At 48.5% G+C, this 27,653-nt stretch overlaps 1 protein-coding gene across 2 annotated transcripts in view; it reads left to right on the forward strand.

The window, feature by feature from the left end:
- TBXAS1 (thromboxane A synthase 1) overlaps positions 1–27,653 on the forward strand; it is a 149,991-nt gene that overhangs the window by 97,073 nt on the left and 25,265 nt on the right. For both annotated transcript variants that reach the window (XM_067747185.1, XM_067747184.1), the window contains exon 9: positions 1,211–1,525. In XM_067747185.1, the coding sequence (XP_067603286.1) occupies positions 1,211–1,525 (315 nt within the window). The remainder of the gene's footprint in view (positions 1–1,210; positions 1,526–27,653) is intronic.

The raw sequence follows: 27,653 nt of genomic DNA on the forward strand, positions 1-27,653 counted from the left end.
GTCCCATAAACTTCAGAAAAGAGTAACGTATTGGTTGTCACTCATCACATCAAAGAGCTGTTCAAAGATGGGATGTGCCGGGTACACACTTTGTCAACCCTAAAGCCATACGTAAACACTTCCATTGCTACCATTAGGGGTAGTAAAAATATAAAGAATATGCAGATTGCTGATAAGGAAGGTAGGGGGAAATGGTAAGAAACCTCTAACCTCTTAAATGGGGTAGGAGATTACTGAGGATAAAAGGACCCACATGAGGAGGCTAGGCTAAGGGATGCAAAATACAGACTGGAGACTTTGAAGACAGGCTTTACCAAAGCTAGTTCCCTCCCCCGCCCCCAGGTCCTGTTAACTCCCTGCTGTGAGAAACACATGGCGCAGAAGTAAGCCCTAGACGGTGGGGAAGTGAACAGTGGAGCACGTGCTTTGATTTAAATCCATATGATGCTTCAGGTGCTTTCTTGCTGGAAAGACCAACCAGCCAACGATACAAACACGGATAAAGTAAAAACAATAAAAGCCCCCTTGGTTTTCCCAGCTCCTCAGCTCACTGTGAACTGGGGGGTATGGATGTTGCTAAACATTTTCTATGCAGGGACAAACATAATTAAAGATATTGTCCATGTTCTGTTCTTACAGAAATGAGATTCTCCTATGTATACTGTCCTGCAACTTGCTCTTTTTACTTATCGAAGTGGCTTAACATCTTCGCGACTCAGCCCAGATAGAGCAGCCTCATCCTCTGTAACGGCAGCATCACAGTCTGCTGCTGGCCGCGCTAGTCTCTGAACCAGTGCCACAGTGAGGGATGGGCAGGGGGGTTCCAGGTTCTCTCCATCTCAGACAACCCTGCAATGAAAATCCTCGTTCCTCTCGAGCTCTTTAAAAGCTGCATGTGGACTTCCCTGGCAGTCCAGTGGTTAAGATTCCGTGCTTCCACTGCAGGGGGTGTGGGTTCGATCCCTGGTTGGGGAACTAAGATCCCACACGCTGCGCAGCCAAAAAAAAAAAAAAAAAAGAAGTGGAAATAGAGTGTCCTACACATGAAACCTATATAATGTTATAAACCAATGTCACCTCAATAAAAATAAGAAATTTTTAATAAATAAATAAATAAAAGCTGCGTGTGCACATCTTCTTTTGTGCTCCAAGAAGCCTCTCTTATGTGACGCTAAGGCCAAAATATGCTCTTCCTTCTTTTGTTCCTTAGAGGCGGAGAGATTTCCTCCAAATGGTCCTGGATGCCCGACACTCCACCACCTCCGTGGGTGTGGAGAACTTTGACATGGTCGGGCAAGTCTTCTCTGCCACTGAATGCAGAGTGAACCCTTCCCAGCAACACCAGCCCAGACTCCTGTCCAAGCCTTTGACTGTGGATGAGGTGGTGGGCCAGGCCTTCATCTTCCTCATCGCCGGCTACGAGATCATCACTAACACTCTCTCTTTCGCCACCTACCTCCTGGCCACCAACCCTGACTGCCAAAAGAAGCTTCTGAGAGAGGTGGACCATTTCAGCGAGAAACATGTGAGTACAGCTGTCCATGCGATTGTATGTTCATAGAAGTGAAACTTATTTTTCCTAACCATCTTGCTAAAATCACATTCTAAGTTTATAAGGATGCCATGGCCTGCCTTCCCAATCTCTCTGGGTTAACGAGTAAAATGGAGTGCTCAGAACAACAGGGAAAAAGAAAAAAAAGAAAAGAAAAATTGTCCCATGCCTTCATGGTCTGGGGTGGTCCATGAAACCAAGCCTGGCTCAGAGAAGCTGCAGAGTCCCGGGCAGTCAGGGTCAACGATCAGGGATGGGGAAGGAGGTCTGGTTTCCCAATGCTCTGTCTGTGGGGTCTTCATGCTCAGGGAGGTGGATGTGAGCCGGGAAATGGAGCCAAGTGGAAGGCAGAAGCAGGCCTAACGATGGACCAAGTCAAAGCCGGAATGGAGATGGGGGCAGTGCTGAGGAATAGGTCTGTGATTGGAGTGATGTGAAACAGGGCCAAGTCCAGATTCTAGATATTCCTTCTAGATGGGGCTGCTCTTTGCTGGACTGGAAGCAAACTTCCAAAGGTGCTGAGCTCGGCTACTGTTTTTTCTGCTTATGTGTGTACTGCTTTGACTTATGAGTTGTTAAAGAAAGTCATTTAAAAACTCTGCACTTTCAAAGGAAGACCACCATAATAGAAATCTTTCTAGTACATTCTGATGCAATGACTATTACATTCACAATGTTGGGAGGAGGCCTGTTCCGTTATTGGAACCGTCAGAAATTTTTTTCATATATTGAGCTGAAAACTGCTTCCCAGGAAATTCCACTTCTTTTTCCCACTGGGGAAAGTAGATACAAGGTGAGGCTTTCTTTTGGAAACTGCACTACCTGTGTTACTAATTGCCTCAACTTCTGGCTCACCACGAGCTTATGGTCCACGTAAAGTTCTGTGACGTTATGACATCCGCCAAGCCCGGTGTCCCCAGTCCACTGCTTGGACCATTGATCTTCTGAGCATAGGTGCAAGAGTTTCAATTTATCCTGATTATTGGGCAAGTCAGCCAAAATAATTTCGAATCTTGATTCTACCATCTGTCATATTAGCAATTCCTCCGGCTCTGTGTCATCTGAGACTTGCTAAGCATGTCTCCTATTTCATCCAAGTCATTGATTAAAATGTTGAGCAGGACAGGTCTTCCCTGCAGGTTGACATTGATCTATTAATCAATATTCTTTGGGCATGGAGTCTCAACAAGCCATGAATCCATTAACCCTACTACCTACTTCCACCACCCGTCTCACCCCATTTCATAGGTAGTTGTGGGGTTTTTTCAGTTGAGGAGGTCAAGGAGGAAGGATCAAAGATGACTGGGGTACATTACTGCAAGAGAGATAAGGGGAGCTGAAGGTATATTCGGATGCAATTAGGGCAGGAAACAAAACCCAACCCCAAATGATTTAAATACACACATAAAAGGAGGGAGGTACTTATTAATACAAATCACTGAGCAGCTAAGGGGTAGATGTGGCTTCAAGCAACTCTTTGTCGAGGCTCAAAGATGCACTCAGGTCCCAGTTTCTCCCCACTTCTTGTTTGTGCTTCCTTCATACTGGTCCCACTCTCAGTTGTGCCCTCGTCTTGAAGCCCCAAGCAGCCTGCTAAGAACACCTGGGACTACAGGTTTCCTTGCTCATAACCAATGGAAAAGAGAGCCTGTGACCCCAAATTCTCAGCAAGAGTCATCAGGTTCACTCTGGTCAGAATACTTAAGTCACTGCCCATTCTTGAACGGACTGTTGTGGCCAGGGGAAGGGGGGCATGCATGGGCCTCAGTCAATCAATCCCACCCCCAGAGTCAATTGTACCCAAGTCAGACGTCTGCAGAACTTGGGAGAGCGACCTCCCAGAGGAAGCTCCGACAGCTATCCCAGGAAGGCGGTCAAGGCAGGAGAGGGAATTTAGCCCCCTGGTCTCAAATAAACCAGAAGGCCGGTCAAACTGAAGACTTCGGAAGCATCTAGAGAGTGGTCAGCCATGTAGTGGACACGGTAGTGGCCTGGAGAGGGGACAGCAGCTCTGAGAGGTAGAAGCCATGATTCTCACCTTCAGGGACTCTAATTGCCAAATAAAACAATAAGTTATGTCTATTTCAACAATCCCTCCTTCCAAATGAAATTCTCCAGGGCAACAGAAGGTAGCACCTAATCAGGTCTAGAATGTGTGGTGTCATTCACAGAGCTCGGGGCTCCGGGAGTCTGTCCCCCCAGCTACACTGGTTATGTTCACCTGCACAGGGAGGGTTTCCATAGGCCTTCATTCAGAGGCCCTCACGCACACAACCCCTTACCTCTGACATGGCCTAGACTGACCTTGACCTCAAGGAGGGTGATACGATCTCACTAAACCCTGGCCTCCTTCAAATCCCCCCAACCTAGGATGGGGGCTTCTTTCCCCAGAGGACGACCTCCCGTGGGGCTGTGCGGAATGCACATGGGCAAACAAACAGATTTCAGGAGGTAAAGTTTTTCAAACTTTAGTGTACATAAAATCATCTGGGAAGATTGCTAAGTTGCAGAGTCCAGGGCCCTTCCTGCAGAGATTCTCATTCCATAAGTCTGGGCCAGGGCCCAGGAACCTGTATTTTAAATACACATCCCAGGTGATTCTGACGCAGGCGGTCCCTGGTTCCACCTTGAGAATACAGCCTTGGACTCTCAGGGTCCAAAGCCCTGCCCCAGCCATGAAAGCCCCTGGGTCATTTTCTTTCTCTAGGTAACAGGTGGGACTGTCTCTGAGAAATGGGAATATATAGAGCTGGTCTTTTTAAAAAATAAATTTGGTAGTCACAATAGTGTTAAAAGTTGTATAGCTTGCACGTGGTACACACGCAATAAATAATTTTAGGTTCTTTTTTTTCTTTTCTTTTCTTTTTTTTTTTCTGTAATCAGAGTTCTGTTAATATGGGCCATCTGTCAGAACATGGAAATGCAGTTTAGATGTTCACACATTAGATATTTTCCTGAAAATATTCCTGAAAATTTGCATGTAAAGTATGACTTGTGATAATTTTCCTGCTGGTTTCCATTCAACAAATATTTTCTGAGTGCCAGTTAATACCAGAGTCAGGCTCCAGACCCTACATCCAAGGACGTTCTGACCTAGTTCTTCCATGATATCCCTGTAGAGTCCTGCACATCTCATTAGATGGTCTTGTATTTGTCAATGAGGTCACTGGATTTGAGCTCTAGAGTTTCTCTTCCCTGAGCCATACCCTTTTTTTTAGCAATGCCCTTAGAGAATCCAACAAAAGCTATGCTTTCTCCCCAAGAAAAAGTATGTATGTGTGTACTGTATCAGGATTCTTTCTGCTGACAGTAATAGAAAACTCAACCGAGGCTGGCTCAGAGAGTTTATTGACCCACGTAACTGAAAACTGCAGAGTAAGCCTGCCTTCAGGTATGGCTTGACGCAGGGGCTCAAACTCCGTCACTGGGACCCAGGTTGCTGTCTCTCCCCCTCTCTCAGCTCCAGTCATGCTGGGCACACTCCGTTCTTAGACAGGATCTCCCCTAGTGGTCTCAAGACAACTGTGTAACCAGTATGTTGAACAGCCTGAACTAAGTGAACATGGAATCCTGAACACGGAATCCTTTTGTGTTTTTTCCAATTATTTCTTTTAAATATGCTCTGACAAATCTCATCCCCTTTCCTTGATGATACTTCGGACAGATCGCAGAGGTTTCTGTTCCCTTTGGCCTTAAATAACTCAGCAGTCTGGTCCAGGCTAAAACTTCAGTCTCAGATCCAGTTCAATGCCCGTCCATCCCCTTAGCTCGGGCTGACCTATGGCCTGAGGAAGCTGTCTGGGGGAGGCGGTGTGGTTTGTTCTTCACCCACCTTCCCCTCCTTCCCCGGTGTCTCCTGTACCCCCATCTCCTCCCAGGGGTGGGGCTTCTAACAGATCCCTAAATCCTCTCCTAGCCCCTCCCCTGTGGTATGAAGGTATGTGGCCTCTGGTATGAAGCGGACGGATGCAGGCGTTATTCAGAGGGCTGACTCCTGCGACCACCCCATATGCCCACAGTTCCCTGATGGGGGAGGGGCTCCTGCCTCACAGCTTCTGGGTGCTGGGGTCTCCTGGTGGCAGCCACCCCTCTTAAGCAGGGTACTGGCAAGGTGGCTGGAGCTGACCAATGATGCCTTGCAGTATCTGAGTGGCACACAGGAGTCACACATCTTGGCCACACCCACAGGGGCTACTCCCTCTGCTGTCCCCTCTCTGTGCCCTGACATCTCTCTCCAGTTACTTTTCCTTTGCTCACGTAGGTAGAGAGGGCAAAGGAACAATTGTGCTGCGTCAGCAGACGGCCACCATGCTCGGGTGGCTGCCTCGTGTCTCTAGGAACGGTTTTTTGGAGCACCCCCCACCTCCTCGACTCAGGACAGCAGAACTCTTCTCCAGGCTGAAGACCCCTTGCTCTGATACGTTTTCCTTAAGTCCCTCTCATCTTTTCATGGGCTGAGGATAGGGGCAGTGGAGAGCTGGTTCAGGTCCAGCATGAAGGAAGAGTCTCTGTCCTGGGGGTTCTCAGTGGAAGTCTTGCAGCATCTCACTGATAGACACTGGGTCATGCGCCTGCCTCTCAGCCCATCACCGGGGCTGAGGGGGATATGATGCTCTGACTGGCTTAGACCTGGGTCACGCCCCATCCCTGGAGTTGGTGCCCAGAAGGGGCCTCGCCGGAGCCACCCAGAACTCAAATGGAGGAGGAGTGGGTCCCTAAACCCGTTACTAGAAGTGGGGTGAGTGGCTGCTAGGTGGCCAGAAAACAGTGTGTCCACCCATGTACATGGAATCCACGGTGTCCAGATTAGAAGCTCCCACTTTCAAATTCTGTGCTGTGCAATCCCACTCACCTTTCCCCTGAACGTGTAAAAACAAGCTTTCCACAGTTGAAGGTATAAATCCAACAGTGACTAGTACTGCCTGCTCTTCTGCACTTCTAAATGATGTGTGCTTCTTGTAAATCATGTGGTCACTTCACACCAAGTGCCTGGCGATGTCCACAGAGCCAGCCAATGCTTCTTCATGGGTTAGAGTGATGCCCGGGTTGGCAGTTGGCCTTATAGCATCCTTTACCAGTGAAGATGGGAAATTGTCGGTGGTGAGGCCACTGATTCAGGGGCTCTCCTTGAACAGAACTAAACTTCTGGCACATATAGGGACACTCCAAGGCCATCCTTCACTATTGGGGATTATCTTGATACACGCTTTACACCCCACGCATTCAGTGTGGTAATACCCCATCTCTCACCACCCTTTTTGACTCAAGTGGCCTTGACTGCTTTTCTCCTTTCAGGGCAGAGATCTCTGTTCCAGTATAAAATATAGCTATAATAGTCTACAACGCATGCCTCGGGGCTGCTTCTTTCTAGAACATGTATGTTTCCTCCCAAATCATCTGGCTTTGGAATTGTGTCTGGCCTCCCCTCCTTTCACAAAACTTTCTTTCTCAAGTCACCAGTCTCATGGGGAACTCTCTTTTTTCCCCACGTGTTTCCTCAGTCATCTTAAAGGGGAGCTACCTTCAATAGGGGAGGAGTGGGGAAAGATTTGTGCCATTTGGACCACTTGTAAAATTGAGAAAACACACAGATTATTTAATAAGACCTCTGTAGTATGGGTGCTTCATTGTGTTCTCCAATATCTAATTTTGAAAAGGATGAGAAGGAAAAAAAAAAAAAACTTCTTTCCATATAAATTGTTTTTGCTGTAGCTTTAGCACTTTATGTTGAAATTATTGACTTTTGATCTGGCTAAACCATTCTCTTTCCTTCTCTTTGGTGCCGGACTGTGGCAGCCAAAATTTATGACCCATCTTCCTTCTGCTTAATTTGTTGTTGTAAATCTGCTGTGCAGAACCCAGCTGTAAATTTATCACCAATTGGACTAGATTGATACACAGCCTCTCTTCAGGATGATGTGAACACAGTGATGCCTTAGAAGGAGGGCCAGATTCTTACAACTTCTCTTGAAGAGCTGCTTTGTAACCACTATAAATACCTAATTAAAATACAACTTTTTCTCTTAAGGATAAAAGAACATTTTATGCTGGGTATTTCAGCTGATTAGCTCATGCTGCTAATGTGAGCAAGGGTGAGGATTTGTTCCTTGAAGTAGCCAGAGGATCTCAAAGGAAAAGAGCATATTCTGTGGCTACACACACGCACACGCACGCACGCGCGCACACGCACACACACACACATGCACACACGCACGCACACATGCACGCACAGAGTCATTTTGCCCCATCCAGCTGTTTCATAAATACACGTCCTTTTTCACAGGGGTAGGGTTGGGTGGAAAAACTGTGAATATCTTAACACAAATTCATCCTCACTATGGAAAAAAAAAAAGTCTCCCAGTTTGGATTCCACTCAGGGTCAATCTTCAGGGCCATTTTCACAGGGAGTAGGCCAATCTTAAATTTGATTTTAAGATTCAAGTGAAAAACTGGAAATGGGTTTTTCCCCATTGAGAAGGTTTCCTGCCCTATGCCCAGGTCTGCTGGGGCCCTGCTGTCTGACAGTTTAGGAGGGGTCCACTCAGCTGCTCCCCTGATTCAATCTCCCAGCCACACGGGGCTTAGTGGTTCTTCTGGAAGCTTCCCTTTCCTACAGATCCCATAATAGTACAACAGAACACAAAGCAACGAGGTACAAAGCAAGAGACAGGAACAAAGAACAACTTAGAGCTCTAAAGTCAAACTGTGAAACAAAGACGAGAACCGGGACGCCGGCACGGTGAGGTTAGTGTCAACAGACGGCAGTACCAGCCTTAGGGTGGAACGCCTCAAAATATAATGTACACATGAATCCCCTGGGGATCTTGCTAAACTGCAGGTTCCGATGCAGTAGGTCTGGGGTGGGGCCTGAGACTCTGCATTCCCAACGAGTTCCCAGGTGACGCTGATGCTGCCAGTCCACGGCCCACCCTCTGAGCAGCCAGGTTCCAAACCCTAAAGACTGCACCTCCCTCCGTTGTGAAGTACGTAACGAGTATTTCTTTCTTTCTTTTTTTCTTTTTGTGGTACGCGGGCCTCTCACTGTTGTGGCCTCTCCCGTTGTGGAGCACAGGCTCCGGACGCGCAGGCTCAGCGGCCATGGCTCAGGGGCCCAGCCGCGCCGCGGCACGTGGGATCTTCCCGGACCGGGGCACAAACCCGCGTCCCCTGCATCGGCAGGCGGACTCTCAACCACTGCGCCACCAGGGAAGCCCAAGTATTTATTTCTAATGATAGCTAAAGTACTGACGTTCTGCCAATGATTTACCTTTTGTTAATAAAGTAAAACAGTTCCAAAATTCTTCCAACAATAATGGTTTCACTCTCACTTGACTGAGAGAGAGAGAAAGTGATGCAGGAATTAATTCTGGATGTGTCTTCAGAAGTGTACTGCCTATAACCCTAAAATCATCTTGCTTCCTTAAATACAGTTGTCCCTTGAACAACACGGGGGTTAGGGGTGCCAACCTGCTGCACAGTCAAAAATCTGCGTATAACTTTTGACTCCCTGAAAACTTAACTACTTAGCCTAAGTAATAGTAGTAATAGTAACTTAGCCTAACTAATAGTAATAGTAACAGTAGCCTAAGTAAAACTCAGCCTACTATTGACTGGAAGTCAATTAACATATATTTTGTGTGTTAGGTTATACACTGTATTCTTACAATAAAGTAAGCTAGAGAAAAGAAAATGTTAAGAAAATCATAAGGAAGAGAAAATACGTTTACAATACTGTCCTGTATTTATTAATACCATAAGCTTACTTCGTCTGTTTACAAGACGAATCATCTGTCAGTACCTGCATCAGTATTGTCTTATATGATACAAAACACTGCAGATGTTACAGGTGCTACTAACACTAGACAGCAAAAAGGAAAAGATAATGTTAAAAAGAAATTCATATTTATTTACAGCTATAATGATTCATGCACTGATCATGAAGAAGCAGCAATAATATGCTTGCTTTATGGTAGCCTAGCCTATATACTAATCAGTATAAAATTGTGTATGGCACACAGTACTATAGTCGCATTCATAATACAGTATTGGAAACATAGTTACGTTTTTAAAAAAAAACCACTGACCCATGATGACAGGCTGATACAGTTTCTCCAATTAGGAGAGAAGCACACTGTATGTAATATAATTATTTGAAAGCAAAGTTATAGAAGAGTAAGAAAACTAACACATTATAAAATTTTATATTAAATATCACCTTTATGCCTGTGTAAGGATAGACTGGTATCTACATATATTTCATGCGTGCGTGACATACCTTTTTCTTAATTTTTTTGATATTTCTAGGCTACGTGGTTTGTAAGTTTTTTCAAATTGTCGCAAATCGCCAACAATTTTTCCAAAATATTTATTGGAAAAAAACTGCTTATAAGTGGACCCGTGTAGTTCAAACCCGTGTTGTTCAAGGGACAACTGTAATGTCCTCCGGAGTCGGGGCTGGGGATCTGGGGGGGAGCTTTTGAGTTGATTTAAAGTTGTTTTCAAGGCAGATGAAAGGGGCAACCAAAGCCTTCTCTCCAGATTCACGTGTAGACTGGGCATCTGTCACTTTCGACAGGCACCCACCTGGCTGGACCTCTCAGGCAGGGAGCTCCATCTGGACGATATGCGCCTCTAATGAGCCCTTGGTGTATACAACGGCTCTGGGTGTCAATTGAGAGGCCATGTCAAAGCACCATGGTCAAAGAGAACTTCCCTGATGCTCTCTCCCCGGGGGCCCAGAGCAAAACCTGTACTGCAGAAGCAGGGGCTGCAGTGGGGGAACCCTGGAAAGTGTCCAACTTGCTCACTTCCTGTCCTTCTTTCTGGAAGTGTCTGACCCAGAGAAGCAGACTCTCTCACCCTTCCCTGGCATCCCAACAACTAATACCAGAGCAGAGAAGCCTTGACAGCCTACAAGAGGGGCCTCTCGGGTGTGTACCTGGACCTCCATCTTGGAAGTTAAGATTTGTGGCTACTGCTTCCAAAGCACCAATTCTGGGAAGGAAGAAGGAACACAGGATGGGAGGCATCTCTGTGCCCCATCATTAGACAAGGCAAGAGTCTCCAAAACAAGGTGAACAGCTAACCTGGACCGGGGACAGAGGCCCCGGTTTTAAAGTTCTCAGAAACACACACCACCCAGAACTCAAACTCTTCCACATCGGCTGGAGACATTCAAAGCCCGTGGCCACAGTGACCCCCGGAGAAACTGACCCGCTTTGACTTTGAACTGCCCCCAGGGGCTTCAGCGATGGCAGCCACATCCCCCGGGCTTGTGCCCTCCAGATCCGGGCGGCTCCCTGGCCTCTTGCTGTCTTTCCTCTCCCTCCTCGTCCACCCCATTTCTCTGTTTTCTCTCTTTTCTTCAGTGTTCGCAGCACCATTTAGGCTTCTTGCTCTCTCTCTTTCCCAGATCCTTATTCTGGCTCTAGGATCCAGAGAGACACAGAAGCTTCCCCACTCCGCCCCGTGACCCACTGCCAACTTGGGAGCCCCTGGCCATCCCAGAAGCCTGTAACTGCACGGTGATGTCCCACTATGGGTGCGCTGTGGGTGGTCACGTGGGAGGCTGCTTGGAAGCAGGAGGGACTTGCAAGTGGGCCTTTCTGGACCACCCGGCTTAACCAAGTGTGGTACTTCCGCACCGTGAAGTGCTGTGAATTTTTAGCAATGAATGCTCCAACTCCCGCCCTGCCTTGAGTCCGTGCAGAGCAGTTCCGTCTCCGTAGAGGAGAGGTGACCTGCGAAGAGATGTTCCCCCTGGGAATGGGGCACACCGATCAGCATATATTTGGCATCTTTCATGTGGCGACTCAGAGTATTTTATATTCAATATCTGGGCCTCTAGAGGGGCCAGGCTTTGCAAAGCAAATAAGCTGGTGGCGTTGGTTCACATCAATCCAGGAAAGCGAGAATTGAAAACAAACTTGGGAAAGTGAACGCCACAGGTGAAGCTTGGTGTTCTGTGGGTCCACTTGGCATTGAGCTAGATTCTCAACTGAATGGCTCATTTATTTAACTACTGCTCACATTATGGGCTCTTAAGACATCAAAAGTATGCGTTTTATTCCCAACAATTGGCTTTTGGAATAAACAAATGAACACATACTTTTTTTAAAAACTTCACTGGACTCTGTTGACCAGTGGTGGAGTAGGAACCTCAGAATGGTGACATCCCGGGCAAACGTAAAGACTTTTTAGATAAGACTTTTTAGATCTACCCATCGCTAGGCATCAGATTTCGCCATTAGGAGGTGCTTCCTTTGTTTCAACACACATCCATTATTAAATGCCACTGCTCTTGGGAGGGGTGATATACTCAAGTCCCCACTAGGATGTCAGCCCCATGAGAGCAGAGACTCTGCTTGTCACACTGGTATATCCCAGGGCCTCCCAGAGCGCCTGGCACACAGGAGGCTTGCGACAATGTATGTTCATTCCTTTTCTAACTGGAGACTAACTCAAAGCAAATTTGAGGGAGGGAGTCGTAGGGAGGTTACTGCAAGCTAGAAGGAAGGAAGCAGACCAGAGTCAGCGAGAGAAGGCACCGCCGAGGGAGATGCGGGCAGGTGGGAGGGCGCTCGAGGCCCCTACAGACCTAGTCGTGCTCCCACAGGGTTCCCATGGGGCTCAGAACCTGTCATGCCAAGGAAAGGAGGGAACCTGAGCCCTCAGGGTCCAAGGAGACTTTAGGGGCCATGTAGGGCAGCCTCCCACCCAAGACCAATACCTGAGAGAAGGGCATGCCACTCTGCTTGAATGCTCCCAGGAGCAAAGGACTCACTACCTATCGTCCTCCCATTATCCTTGATGAAGCTCTCTCTTCCTTACTGGGGGCTGAAATCTGCCTCTGCTGATTGCCCACCCACTTGCCTTTGTCCTACTTCTCTCTCAGTTCATGGTATTTGTCCACTAGCAATCAGCAAATTAATAGTTTCTGTCTAGGGGGCCACTTCCACACTCACTAATAGTCTGTCATCAGGCATCTCAGAGACAGAGAGAGGAAGGAAAATTGGGAAATCAGAAGAGGATATAGAGGCCTTTCTAAAATGTTTGCTTGTGGTCCAGACAGTCCATTTACTTTCAGTTTTCTGGTAAGTCTGTTTTGCCCCAGGACTGTGGACAGCATTACGTTTTGTTTTGTTGTGTGTCGTGTTTTCCTTTCCCCCCAGCATTGTGGCTTATAGCTGAGTATGGTACATGTGACAATATCAACCACGTGAGCCTCCTACTCCAGGCATAGGAATATTCCAGATCAGAGAGAATGTCTGACTCCCCTATGAATTGCAATGTGTAAGGTTTATAAAGTTAAGCACTTAGAATTCTGTCTTTAAAATTCAAATATTTAGATTGGGTCTCTAGGACACAAAAGGCAACACCTGTTTCTCACTCGCTTCATTTGATTTTTTTTTTCTTCTTTTTGGTAGCACAAGTTGAGTTTCAAAGACTCATTCCTTGAATGTTCCCTATAGGAGGAATGTAATTAAACTCCACTGGCCTCCCCCTGCTGGGACCAAGCTGGGGCCAGAGCTGTAGGAAACATAAGACAGATACCCTGCGCAAAGAATCCTTACTATAAGGATGAGAAGAGAATCAACCTTCCTCTGGTTATGAGCAAGAAGCTTTAGAAAGCCACCCAGGCTCTTTTTGCAATGGGCTTAGTCTCCAAGACATTTTAATTAGTAATTTAAGACTGGAAGGAAGAGGATCAACTCCTCACCTCCTCAGTGATAGGCAAGGACTTCAGCTCCACGAGAAACCGGTTCAAGTGCTGAGAAGGAGGGAGGCCCGGCGGGAGGGTGGTTCTCGACAAACTTTTTCATGGAAATGGCACAGCTAGGTATCCTGCCCCGTCATTCACTGTGTTTGGGGTCCCACTCGTTGAAGGTGGTTCTCAGCCCTTAGCGAGGACAGGCATCGCCTCTTGCTGAGATACCTGGCAGGTGGCGAGCCAAGAAGCGCTCACTTAGGGAGGGGCTCTCAATCACACTTGGACAAAACTCGACTTCTCTCTGACCGAGGAGCACTGCCCCCCAGAGTGCCAGGCCCAGCCCTGCCGAGGGCCCACACGGGGGCATAGAGCTGCTACTCACTGGCAGTGTGACGTGGGTGACTGGCATAATCTCTTTGCTCCTCAGTTTTCCTATCTGTAAAATGGGAATAGCAGCAGTGTGTAGCTCATAAGTCTGTCGTGAGGCCTAAGTGAGTGAATCCATGTACGATTCTGGGCACAGTGCCCGGGTGTTTATGTATATATATATATATCCCCCTGTACTCTCATCCCCTCTCTGTGCCTCAGTTTCCTTATCTGTGAAAGGACTAGACCTCTTCTCTGCTGGCAGTGATGACGACGATGATGATGATGATGATTGAATGTTTACATGCCAGGCCCTAAGCTGAATATTTTACATACAAAAGTTAACTTGATTCTCACGATAACTTTATGAAGTAGCAACTATCACCATCCCCATTTAAATGATGGGGAAAGACAGGCTGTATAAGTCAGGGAGCTCCAGAGGACCAGAACCAACAGGAGAGAGAAAGGGGGTAAGACAGAGAGATTTTAAGGAGCTGACTCCTTCCATTGTGAGGGCTAACATGGCCAACATCTGCAGGGCTGGCCAGCAGGCTGCAAACTCGGGCAAAATTCGATCATGCAACCTTGAGGCAGAATTTCTTCTCCAGGAAACCTCAGTTTTTGCCTTCAGCTGATTGGATGAGGCTCATTTCCTTTATCAAAGGTCATCTACTTAAAGTTAACAATTGTAGGTGTCCGCCACATCCACAGAATACCTTCACAGCAACACCGAGATTAGTGTTAGGTTAAATAACAGGGCACTACAGCCTAACCAAATAGGCACAGAAGACTAACCATCACAGAAGCATTCAGAAAATAAGCAACTTGTCAAAGGTCAGACACTAGGAAGGGCCTAGTCTGGACTGGAGCTCACATCTCCGGCCAGTTAACCTCTGTTCTTCTCAGCACTGTCTCTAGCATCACGAGTCTGCAGTTATTCCTCAATGGCTTGTGCCCCACCTCGGGGGCGCCAGCATTTCGCTAAAGAGGGGCTACCGGGCTGCCTTCGGAGATGAGTGGCTTGCAGTTGTGTCTGCACCACACATTCATGGCATTGAGAACATGTCAACTGCCCAGGGCACACAGCGTCACTGCCCAACTTTGCCAGCGCCATCTTTGCCCTGTCATCCTGGCCCTCGGCCTTGAGGATAATACGTTTCCCTGGAAGATCCTGGGTTTGTTGGGGCTTTTTCAGGGTCCGTTCTCTGAGTTTATGAATTCTTTCTTCATGGCCCACAGAGTCGAGATGAAGAGCACGGGGACAGCTTCTTCCCTGGTGCTCATACACCCCTGGACGCTTACCCTACGAGGCAGGAACATTCCTGAAGCAGGAACATCGTACCCCCAGGCTGCTTTCTACCTCTGCAGACACCCTTCTTGGTGTTTTTCTCACTTTTCCATGAAGCTGACCTTGTCTCTTTCATTGTAGAAAGTTCTCCTCTTGCCATCCCAGACTTCCTCTTTGGGTCCCATGACCCTGGAATTTCTCACTAGCTGCTTTTCCTTGTAGTTCATTGTCACTGTATTCTTTGGTAAAGAGCATGACATGTGCATCCGAGACGTTTGTCTGGCAGCCTCATTGCCAGCCTGCTCCCCATCTGTCCATCCCTGTGCCACGGTGGAGAGGAGCACTGTCCTCCCTCTGCCCGGGTCTCTGCTGGATGCCAGGTTTGATGCTCTCCTGGCTGGAACCAGCTGTTAACTGCTGCTGAAGCCATGTGCATCTTGATTTAGGAAAGTCCTTGGGAAATGGTCAAGAGCCAGGGAACAGCCCTGCATCCTGAGACTGCAGAGGTGCCGCCTGCCCTCCACCCAGGAGTAGGCTCTTCCTGCCTGACCCCTCCCTGACATCACCGCCGCAGGCCCTGCTACCCTCGGACGCCACACAGAGCAGGACCTCCCCAAGTTCCCAGAGTCTCTGACTGAAGTGTGCTGAGGCCTGGGGTTATAGAGCAGACCCCAGCCCGCCTCGGTGCAGAATCTGACTTCAGGCAACGAGAGATGTGCTCACAGTTCCTCCTCTCATCCACGCGGCAGCTCAGACCAAGGGCCCACGTGCAAATCAAGGCCCAAGAGCCGCCAGGGGGATCCCCACGTCCTTGAGAACTCACCAAAAATCCCGCTTGCTGGGATCCACCCCAGAGGTTCTGACGTAGTTGGCCTGCCATGAATCCCAGGCATCCCGTCTTTAAAAGCCCCCAGGTGATTCTACGATGCATCAAGTGAAGAGCCATGGCCATACTCCCATGAGGTATATACTCCCATGAGGTGTATACATGCAAGCTTGACTTTAATAGTGACCTCGGCTTGCGCTATTAAGGACGAGACTCATTTTATAAATACGCCGCCTAATGACTGCAGCTGCCTTTTGCTTTTTAGAAGGTCACTCACTCATTGGGTCACCAGAAAGCAATGGGTTTTCTGTGACTCGTCTGTCATTCAGATCCAGCCCACCCAGAGCACCAAGAAACACAGGCCCTGCCCGGCGAGACCCAGAGCCCCACGACGTGCTTGCTCTGGAACACTCAGCAGACCCGCTTGTTTGAAAGAACTTCTTAGAATTACGGTCCTTCAGTCTGGAGGATACCAAACGCAAGAGGTCATCTGGTCTGTGTCCCACCTCCAGGAGCGGGAGAGGCTATTTCTCCATCTTACAGATAGGACGACTGAGCCCCAGGGAGGTTCCGTCAGGCCACATCTTATCTCTGAATGAAGGAGGTGTGTTTCTGGCTGCCCTGGGCCTTCCCCTCCTCCATCCTCTCACCTTTCCCTGAAAAGCTCCTTTAGTGATTCCCCAGCCTGCCCGCAAATTAGTGATTCGTAGACTTAAAAGATACTAATGATGGTGGCCACCACCATCATCATCGAAACAGTAAACACTTATGAAGCACCATAATCATTCATCATAAATTTTATGTGGTAAATAAATTTGACCTAACTCTATAAAGAAATAGGCCCTTGGGCTTCCCTGGTGGCGCAGTGGTTGAGAGTCCGCCTGCCGATGCAGGGGACACGGGTTCGTGCCCTGGTCCGGGAAGATCCCACACGCCGCGGAGCGGCTGGGCCCGTGAGCCATGGCCGCTGAGCCTGCGCGTCCGGAGCCTGTGCTCCGCAACGGGAGAGGCCACAACAGTGAGAGGCCCGCGTACCGAAAAAAAAAAAAAAAAAAGAAATAGGCCCTTGCAAACCAAGAATGTTACATTAATTAGAAATCTTCCAGAAGCATCTAATGGAAATGTCTCAGGTTCCATGACACACGTACCTACCATTTGGCGGTTTTGTTTCTGGGCTTGAATCTCTGTGAATTCCTTGTACAGGGTCAGGGCTATCATCCCTCTTCCCGGCTCTCAGTCTGTGACCTGTGGCCGGTTGTAACCCTTTGCTGTTTACGTGAGCTACGTTAAGGTCGGGTGCAGAAACACCCCATGTCCAGCTGGGTTTCATCCAGGAGTGATCCTTAGGGATCAAGTGTTCCCTATAGATTAATACTGATAATAATTATGACGGAAAGAAGAAGAAGAAGAATTACTAGTCATTGAACACATGCTCTGTGCCTGGCGCTGGGCCAAGCAATTCTAACAGCCAATTCGATATTTTCTAAATATAGAAAATAGTTCCCACTTTAGAGATTAGGAAAGTGAAACTTGGAGATTAAGTGAGTGGCTAAAGGTGGAAGCAGAGCCCAGATGTGAACTCAGATCCACGGGCTCAGAGCTCCTGGGCACTGTTTTGGGAATGACCACCTGGTCTGCAGGAGATTGTTCTATGAGAGCAAATGGTTAGCCACAGCACACGGACACCTTTATGACCATGTTGCTAGCACTGTGACAGCTGGGTCTCTTCAGGGTGTTGGGGAGTCCCCAAAGTCCTCCTCTCTTGGGTGTCCCCTCCCTGCCCTCTGCCACCAAGTACCTAAGGACATTATCAGAATAATGGCTTTTTTTACTTGTATCTTTGGCTCTGAGAAACTAAGAAATCCTAGCAAGTCAAGATGTGTCTGTCTTTACCATAAAAACAACAAACAGATTAATTTATTTCAACAACCAATAAACAGATCACACAAAATTAAAATCCATAGCGAAAGAAAGGGAAAAAACCCTAAGACAAGAAGTACAGCTTCTTTTTACTTAACATTTGATAAATGTATATTCTCCTCATCTGCCCTTGGGTGTCTTAAAATTCTATTGATATTTCCACGTAAAAAAATGTGTTTCCATGTAAAATCTACCATATCAGGAATGCCTCTATTCATTCTGTCCCTTGGGTTTCAGAGAGACAGTTTCTCCCTTTGGGAATAAGTCATACGTCAAACCTGTCATTTATCACCGTGTCCTGTCCCTCAAATTTTAGCTTCAAGCCCACTTAATAAAGTCTGTGAATATCCTGAGAAACATCCTCCTTAGGCGCCATGAGATTTCTGGGGAGATAGGCCATAATCTAGCAAAACAAATCCTGTCCATTGCTGGCATCTAAACAGCATCCTGTTAAATGTCCATACTTGCTTTCCTTTTCTACAACTGAAGTAAGGATGAAAACATCGTCCATGCCTCCACATCTTACTTCCTACAATGAATATAAAAGCCTTGGAGATGCACTGCGGGTTTCTTCTGGTTAGTCCATTCGTGTCCATGCAAATCAGCTGAAGTGAGAATTGGCCCATGGGTTTAATCCACCTCTGCTGACGCTCCCTCTTGGACAGAAGTTTCTAGAAATCAGCACTTCCTAGTTGACTATGTTAGGTCATTAGAGGCCTCTCCTTCTTCAGCTGGGAAAGTCAGTGACCAGAAAAACAACAGATTTCCCCCTTAGAATTTGTTTTCCTCAGTCACTTTCAGAAAGTCAAGAGTCAGCAAACTTAGAAGTAATTTCACTTCCTATCCCTGCCTCCCCGTCTCCTTCCTCCTTCTCCTCTTAGGCAGAATGACATGCTTCTGCTTGTTGACCCCTAGACAGACTCAGCTGTTGACACCGAGTGCAGGATCCTCTTGGTCCTCACATCTGGGCATATAGTAGGTGCCCAACGTTAGCTGAATGAATGAATGAAAGCTAACGTCGAAATAAACTTAGAGATCATTCAACCTAATCCCTTTATTTTGCAGACAAGGAAACTGAGGCAAAGGACATTAGGAGACCACCCAAGACCACGCTGTTTGGGTGTGGTTTCCTGACTCCCAGGCCCATCCTCGTTTCTCCATGTGTTCTAATAGCCTGTCCTCCTCTCCTAAGACAGAGTGTAGATGGTGTGCCCTTGTCCCTACCCGCCACTGCTGGGGAAGGGAGAGTTCGAATTTGCAATGTGGGGGCAAGCACAGTACACCCCCAGCACGCCACTTTTGAGCCCTTCCTCAGTGCCTGTATTTTCTCTTCCGGATGAACAAAGAGTTCTTTTTGGTTTTTTTTTTTTTTTTTTTTTGCGGTACGCGGGCCTCTCACTGTTGCGGCCTCTCCCGTTGCGGAGCACAGGCTCCGGACGCGCAGGCTCAGCGGCCATGGTTCACGGGCCCAGCCGCTCCGCGGCATGTGCGATCTTCCCGGACCGGGGCACGAACCCGCGTCCCCCGCATCGGCAGGCGGACTCTCAACCACTGCGCCACCAGGGAAGCCCAAGAGTCCTTTTTAAATTGTATAGGCCTCACCTGCCTCACTCCTGTAATTTCTGCTGCAAACAGCCTGCCTTCCAAGCCTGGCCTGGCAATCTTCGAAGATTCCTTAAGGCCATCTGGCTCCCTGCCCTCCTGTAAGCTTCTGCTGTCGGGACCCCTTTGGGGATGTAACGTGTCCTTAGCAAGATTTTACCCCTACTTTCCAGAAGAGACATGGGCATTTCATCCACAAATAGTATTCCACACTTTTTAAAAAAATTATAAATTCTTAAAAAAAACACCCAAAACTGGTGGTATACCAGGAGCCTTCAAGAGGATGACGGTCATCACTTAAAAAATTAAGAAAATCAGCCTGAAGATAAGGCATATCTATTATGCTCTGAATATGAAATTAGCCAACTGGTGGCCATTTCTACAGTGATGCTATAGAAAGGAAAACAGCAGAAATTGCTTTTTTTCCCTTCACCAAGAAACGTGAAGGCAGAGATCAAACACCAAATTTTTTCCCTTCTCGCTTGTCCAGTCAAGACAACCTTCACAATGCAGTGTTTATCGGTGGGAAACCGCCAACTTCTAGATGAAAGACAGGGGTGTACTCTCCTGTTTTTCACCACCAAGCTGTGTTTCTTCTGAAAGGCATTAAAATGGAGGGAAAACAACAACTGACAACTGGTCACTCACTGGGATTGTTTTGAAGGATTCGAGACAGACTATAAGTAATTCAGTGAGTCACTCACAAAGACCCTGGCTCTGTGCGTTCGTGGCCGCGGCATTTGGGCAAAAGCCAAAGGTAATCAGCGCCACCAAAATGCAGAGAAAAACTCTTACCAGAAGATGTCATTTTTATCTAAATGCAATTTTTTTTATCACTCATCTGTTTTTTTTTAAACATCTTTATTGGAGTATAATTGCTTTACAATGGTGTGTTAGTTTCTGCTTTATAACGAAGTGAATCAGTTATACATATACATATGTCCCCATATCTCTTCCCTCTTGCGTCTCCCTCCCTCCCACCCTCCCTATCCCACCCCTCTAGGTGGTCACAAAGCACTGAGCTGATCTCCCTGTGCTATGCAGCTGCTTCCCACTAGCTATCTATTTTACGTTTGGTAGTGCATATATACAATTTTTATTGGAGCGTGATGACATAGTGAATAACTTAACATAAATTTGCATAATACAATACAGCTGTTAATTTATGAGCATATTAAAACACAAAGTTTTGTAGTTTGGGGCACTTAAAAATCTTACACTTTCGGGCTTCCCTGGTGGTGCAGTGGTTGAGAGTCCGCCTGCCGATGCGGGGGACACAGGTTCGTGCCCCGGTCCGGGAAGATCCCACATGCCGCGGAGCGGCTGGGCCCGTGAGCCATGGCCGCTGAGCCTGCGCGTCCGGAGCCTGTGCTCCGCAGCGGGAGAGGCCGCAACAGTGAGAGGCCCGCATATCGCAAAAAAAAAAAAAAAACTTACACTTTTGAAACTTTCCCTCCTGTTTGCTGTTTATTTATTACTTACTTAGCATTGCTGGATAAAATACAGGTGTCTGGTTAAATTTAAATTTCTGATAAACAACTAATCATTTTTTAGTATGAGCATTTTTCATGCAGTATTTGGGACATACTTCTATTAAAATATGATGCACCGTAGATCTGAAATTCACATCTAATTGGATGCTTGTTTTTCTATTTGATAAATCTGGCACCTTGATTCTTACTTCACGAACACCTGAGCCTCTACTGGCTCCTTGCTGGCAGGGCGAGAGGGACTGTGTGCAGGGAAGGGCCTGATCTCTGGCCCTTGGTATCTTCATGCAGAGTCAAAAGGGATCAGGTTATAGAAGAGACAGTGCAAAGGGGAAAACTGAGGCAGGCAGACAGCTGTGCTTTCTTGGCAGCACTGGGGGTGTTTGAGCTATGTTTTTCAAACTTGTTTGACCACAACCCATCATAAGAAACATAATGTATAATTCACCCCAGTATACACATACCTATGTCACTGAAACAAAACTTTTATGAAGCAATAAGTAGTCTTCTACTTGTGATAGAAGACTCTGTCTTCTATTCTGTTCTATTTCATTTTAAAATTCTGGTCTTAATCCCCTAAATTGAATTCATAGTTCCCTAAAGGACCATAGCCCACATTTTGAAAAACACTGGGTTAGACAGTTACAGGTCAGGAAAGTGAATGAGGAGATTTAAAAAAAACTCTACTTTACGAATGAGGAAACATGTCAGATCAGTTAAGAGACTTTCCAAGTCCATTTCACTGATTTGTGGCTAAACTAGGAATGAAACTTAGGTCTCCCAACTCCCAAGCCTGTGTTTTTGGTTTCATTCTACCACACTTTCTAGCATCCATTTTCCTGTTCTCCAAGTTATAATCCACATTCTGAGAGTAGCATTTTTTTGGCTTTATTTTATCTAATTATATTACATCTATACCATTTTGTTATCACTTCATATTCTTCTAAAATTTCCAAGATTTATATAAATTTCTGATCTAAACTGACTATGTCATTGCTTATGACATCCATCTGACTTATATCAACATTTAAACTAATTCATCTTGGTACTTACCCTTTGATCTTGAGCATCTTACTGCCCCCCTGACCCCAGTCTTGTCTAGTGAGACAAGTGCCTCAGGAGATCTTTACAGTGCCTCTTCCCTGTGCCCACCCCTGGACTGGCACCATCGGAGATATAAGAGAAACATAAGAACAGTAACTATTACTCGTTAGCATTTGTTCTCCCTAATCTATGAAGTTGATAGAGTATCTATTATGAATATTGCCTTTTATAAAAGAGTTGAGAAAACATTGGCTCAGAGAGGTTAAGTGTCTTTCTCAGAGTCACACAGCAAATACAGAACTCAAGTGTTCTTGCTCTCTTACACTCTGTCGTCAGGACACGGAGGTCTGCTAAGCTGAGATGCCTGCAAACTGGCAGGAAAAAGACCTCAAGCCAAGAGATATCCATGTATATTGTCTATGTTTCTCACACGCTAAGTCTAGATTTTCAGAGCACATACAGAAGTTTCTGGAACATTATCATTCAGCTTACTATCCTCTCCGTGGCCACCCACCCCACACCTTTTATTTTCTTGTTGTAACAAAAAAATCCAGAGAAATGCATGGTCTCTGAAGCACCATTCCCATTCCACCTCCCGCGAGTCTACAAGAGTCCATCTTGGCTTGCAGCATCCACGTTCAGGGACTCCCTACAATATTTTTGTTAGCTCAGCAGTCAGTCAATTTGCGCAGGACGTCGGTCTGGCGCTCTCCCTCCACCCCGCAGGATGAGCTTGCCATTCGGCTTCTCCTGGTCCCAGCGGCGCCTGCTTGAGCTGCCAGTGGAGAAGGTGGTTCTGGCAACCCCACAGGGCTTGGCGCAGGGGAGTCGCAGCCACCTCTCCAGGGAGGTGCGAAGCAACGATGCCCACAGCAAGACCCGCAGACAGAATTCTGCAGGTCCATGGCCCCTGTACCAACTGATCTCCACCCATCCTGGATGGAGCCAGGCTGATGGCTAAGAGCACGGGCTCCGGGTCAGACTCCCCACCTCAAAGCCATGCTGAGCCCCCAAAGCAGCCATATGACCCTAAGCCTCAGTTTCCTCAACTGTAAAAGGGGATAATAATCATATCTGATTAAGTGAGGTAACATGTAAGTACTCAGCACAGAGCCTGGCACCTAGTGGCCCTCTAGAAAAATCTGTTTCAGTTTTGGTTGTTTCAGATCTTCCCATTATCCACATCTTACGGATCATTCCAGAAACCCTAAGTGGCCACATGTCCCCTCCGAGTGTTCCTCCTTGCCTTGCCGCCAAGCATCTACTCCACCCAGGGTCTCAGCATCTGCTCCCCTCGGAAAAGAGGGCCCCTCCCTGCCACCCCTGGGTCCCTCACTGCGTGGTTCCTCCGAGTCCCACCCACTTTCAGTCAGAACTTTTCTGCCCCCCTTTCCTTCCAGCAAAACTCACTCTTTCAACATCCCAGTTGCCAAGACACTATTTTCTGCTAGGAACCAACAACATGATAAAATTACCAAATCCGAGGACTTGGAAGGATTTCCAAGGACTGTTGGTGGATCCCAGCAACCAAGGCTGGAATGCCCTTTCCCAGGCCCTGCCGGAGGATGGCCCTCCAGCTCACTCCAGGAATGTGGGCGCCCCTCTTCCATCTCACATGGCGGGACCAGACTGCTAATCCATTGATCTGCTTCCCTATAGCTTCCACCCATGGCTTCAAACTCTGGGACCACATAGAATAACCCTCTTTTTTTTTTTTTTAAATTGGAGTATAGTTGCTTCACACTGTTGTGTTAGTTTCTGGCGTGAGACCCAAGCGGGCGTTCTAGGAGCATCTTCAGGGAGAAACCAAGCCAAGGAGCTGGTCAGGCCTACAGAGAAGCGGTCAGTCCTGGCTGGCTGAGGGGCGGTACCCAGGGCACCAGCCTGGATGGACCCGGGGAGGCTATACGAGGCTGCAGCTGCAGCAGCGGCAAGCACTCCCCGAGGCCTGTGCGGCCCAGGCAGCGTTAAGTGCTGTCCACGAACCAGGATCTCTGCCAACTACAACCCGATGGAGGAGGATTAGTACTGTCCCCATTTTACCGGGTGAGAAACTGAGGCTGAAAGTTAAGTTGGCCACAGTCACACAGCTGGTAAATGATGAGACACCAATTCAAATGTGGGCAGTATGGCTCCTGTGTGCTTTTAAGCTCTGTGTCACCTTGGCTTCCAGGGTGGAAGTTTGAAGTGGGAAGCAGGGGGCAGACCCTGGAAAAATTCCCCAGGCTCTCTGCACAGAGCTAGACTTTCTACAGTGTTCCAGAAGCTGCGGGCTTGGGAGGTTAAATGAGCAGCCCCGGGCCCATACTCAGCTTTTATCTTGCAAGCCTTCCCTCGGATATAGCGCAGGGTCCCCGGTGATCCCAGAGTGAACCATTGTGAATCAAAATGCAAGAGGAAGATGCTCTTCCCCTGCGCTTTCCATGGCAGAGCTCAGAGGCCTGGGGGAGCCCAGAACCCGGGTCTCACTTCCACCCACCAACAGAGACTAGAGTTTCAAAACCACACATACTGAGTGAGATGCCAGAGTTCTCGGCGCAGAAGGCTGACCGACAGTTCTGATGGCCCCGGCCAGAGACTGGGTGCATTTTCTTTTGACTGCATTTCACTTTTTTCAACTCGTCTGGCCATTATTCTTACAGGAACCCCCAGGACCAAAGGCTCCTTCCCCGACCACAACATATAAAGCCTCACCCCGTGTTTCCCAGCTTCATTCGTCAGAAATCAGTTTTCAGGGCCTCTGAGCCTTAAACAGTCACCTAATTATAAAACACATGTTTGATTATGACACGATCCTCCCACTAAGATTACTCATCAGAAAGGTAACCCACAGGGATATTAAGAGCTTTCTAAAAGGCGTTCCAGACGTTTTTACTTTAAATCCATATCACTGTTGCCGTATTTTTAATGTATCTTTTATAAAAGCCACTGGGAAAATAAGTAATCTGAGGGGTCCCAAAGATCGGAGCAAGCTGACCAGGCCACCCTTGCCTTGACCTAAGAGATTCTGTGGGTCACAGGCCCTCTTGGAGCTCAGAGGGCAGCGGCACTCATGAAGGAATGGTGTTTCTTCATCAGGCGGTTTTTCTCAATTTTACAAAATTCAACTCCCAAACCAGAAACCCAACCCTACCTAGCATTAGTCTAAGTTTTTGGAAAGGACTCTCTTGTCGTCACTGGGGCAGCACCCACAGCGTCCTGTGAGCTGGGCCAAGAAAACAGTTTTCAGCACGACTTCTGTGGAAGGCGACGGTTCCATGTGGGGTTAACAGGCCTTGAGAAGATCCCGAGGGCGCCCCTCCTTTTGCTGGAGTTTAAGTCCATTTCCTCCTGCCAAGCCCTTAACAGAAATTAAGAGCAGCTTGGCACCATGCTATTTTCAGTAAACTCTGCAAATATACTCACTGGTCTGACCAGGACCCTCAGGGGTGGCCCACTTTGGCCCATTGTTCTTTGAGAAGAGTCCAGAGCCAGCTGGGGGCAGCGAGAGAAGGCGGGTCAGCAGCCTGGGCCGGGGAGCCGCCACCCCAAATTCAACTCCAAAGACTACAGGGCAGAGCAGCAGCTGCCTGTGGGCCCAGCGCCTCCCCAGATGCTTAGGGACATTAAAGGACGAGGCCAAGGAAAACAATAAGGCAGAGCGTCCCCATACCTAACACACGAGAGCAGGTGCCACAGAATTCTCCGCTGCTTCCTCTCCCTTCCTGGGAGCCTCGGGGTGAGACTGGGCCTGGCCAGCTGGAGCACCCGGCTAGCACCCGGGGGGACCGTGAGGTCTCTGCGTGGCCCCCTCCCCATCTTCCTGGTCTGGGTTTAGGGACACTCAGGACGCACCCAGGTCCTCCCTCTTGCTGGATCCTCCCAGCCGGCCCCTCACGTGCTTCTGCCCGGGTTTATGTCCCGCCTTATGAAGCATCCGCCCCTGTTCCCCTGCCGCGCCTACACATCCCCGAGTGTCCTGCTGAATGAGGAAGGGAAAAGCCCTCCTTTCCTGTTTGTCTTTACCTGGCCTTGTCATGGCCTCTGGAATTAAGGAGACGGGTCCTTCGATGGGCCCTATGAGCCCCTATTTCTGCCAGGCTCCACCCTCTCTCGGCCTACTGACCTTACACACAAACCCTTCCGAGCCTCAGTTTTCTCATCTGTAACATAAAAACTCAGTGAGATGATCCGGTGAAACTCACCCCGGGCCGCCCCACAGAACTGGGTCAGTAGTACTCAGCGTAGCTGCGTAACTTCACCCGCCTAGAAAGACAGTGCTGGTCTGCTCGCTGCCCCTCCCCCCACGCCGGGCTCGCCCTCCCCTCCCGACCTTGTCCCCACTTCCCCGCCCCTCACTCAGGGCCTCGTCTCTGGGGGAGACAGAGACCAGCTGCAAGGGCAGCAGCTGGCGTCTGGGGACGCGGGGTGTGCTCTGTCCCGGCACGCCTCTCCTCTTTCATAAACGCACGCATGGGTCCGGCATTTACGGGCAGATACACCAGCTCCAGCATGAGAGCCGCCAGCAGCCTGGCCTCCTGGGGGAAGTGGCAGCCGGCCTCCCAGACCCGTCTGCTGTGCAGCGGCCCCTGGCCCTCGTGTCCTCCGGGGAGCCCAGCCTCCTTTGTCTGCTGGGAGGTCATCCCACCACCCCTGGTCCTGACCCCTGGGGTGCAGGGTTCTGAGGCTCTCAGCCCTTGAGCTCCTGAGGGACTGACATCACCCCATCATGGTCAGGAAATAGGGCCCCCCAGACAGACCTTGCCCAGCTCAGCTGTGCCCACCCTCTCAGGGCTGCTTCTCTGTCCCCCGGGTGCTGCCACAAGTCCCCCCACCTGGTCCATGGCGGTGGACTTGGCCCCAGGCTCTCTGCACCTGCGATACTGCAAAAATCCCTCCAGCCAGCTGGTCCCGCCTCCCTCAGGGTCTCCTTGCGCGACACTGTCACCTCTGGTACCTGGAGAGACCCCAGTCTGTCCCCACCTTAAGGTTAAGTCCTTTTGAGAAGCCCCACTCCTGTGCAGGGGGAAATGCAGTCCGGCTGCGAGGCTGATGGAGGCCGTCTGACACAAGCAGCAGACACGGAAGACAAAAGAAACAAATGATTCCTTAAGATCCAAAACAAATTGCCGTAATTAACACGTGCCGCTGCAACCATCCATGGGCTGAGATGCGGTTGGCGCGAGGCAGAGGCATAAACCACAGAGAGCACGCGCGCCAATGAAACGGCAGTAAACGGTGCGGCTGTGAGGGAACTCGTTTCAGTTTTTTTCCAAAACCTTGTTTAAGTGCTTTTATTGTTTGTGTGAAAGAAAACAAATGCTTTTTGAAAATCGCTTCAGCATAAGCCTCACCTTCCCTGGGAAGTCTTTCCTAATCCCCCCCACCCCCACCCCGGGCAGATGGGGTCCCACGATGGCCCCTCCAAGCTCCCAGGGTACCCACGCTTCCCTCCATCAGAGCCTCAGCAGCGGGGTGTCCCCTGGGCTTCTCTGCCTCTGGGGACCGAGAACTGCCCATCTCCACCCCACCCCTGGGACCATGTTGGGCACACAGCAGGCATTAGGTGATGGCCAGCCCAGCAGAATGATTGTCAAGGCATGGAAGGGGTAGTTTGTAAACATCAAGGGGACCCCAGGGGTTGCTCAGGGGACCCTTGTAGGACAGGGGAAATTCTTGAATGGAAGGGATCTTATTAGCAAGCTCCCGAAAATAAATAAATACTAAAAATAAAAGCATAAAGGTAGGAACACATTAAACAGAACCTTTTATCATGGGAGGGCGGGTGGGGAGTAGTGACTTGCCCTCATGTGGCCACAGTCACCCTTCTGGGATTTGTTCCACGTTAAAAGAACAGCCCAATAGCAGAGGTGAGA

The sequence above is a fragment of the Pseudorca crassidens genome, chromosome 8 (genome assembly GCF_039906515.1).
Source record: "Pseudorca crassidens isolate mPseCra1 chromosome 8, mPseCra1.hap1, whole genome shotgun sequence".
Taxonomy (NCBI): Eukaryota; Metazoa; Chordata; class Mammalia; order Artiodactyla; family Delphinidae; genus Pseudorca; species Pseudorca crassidens.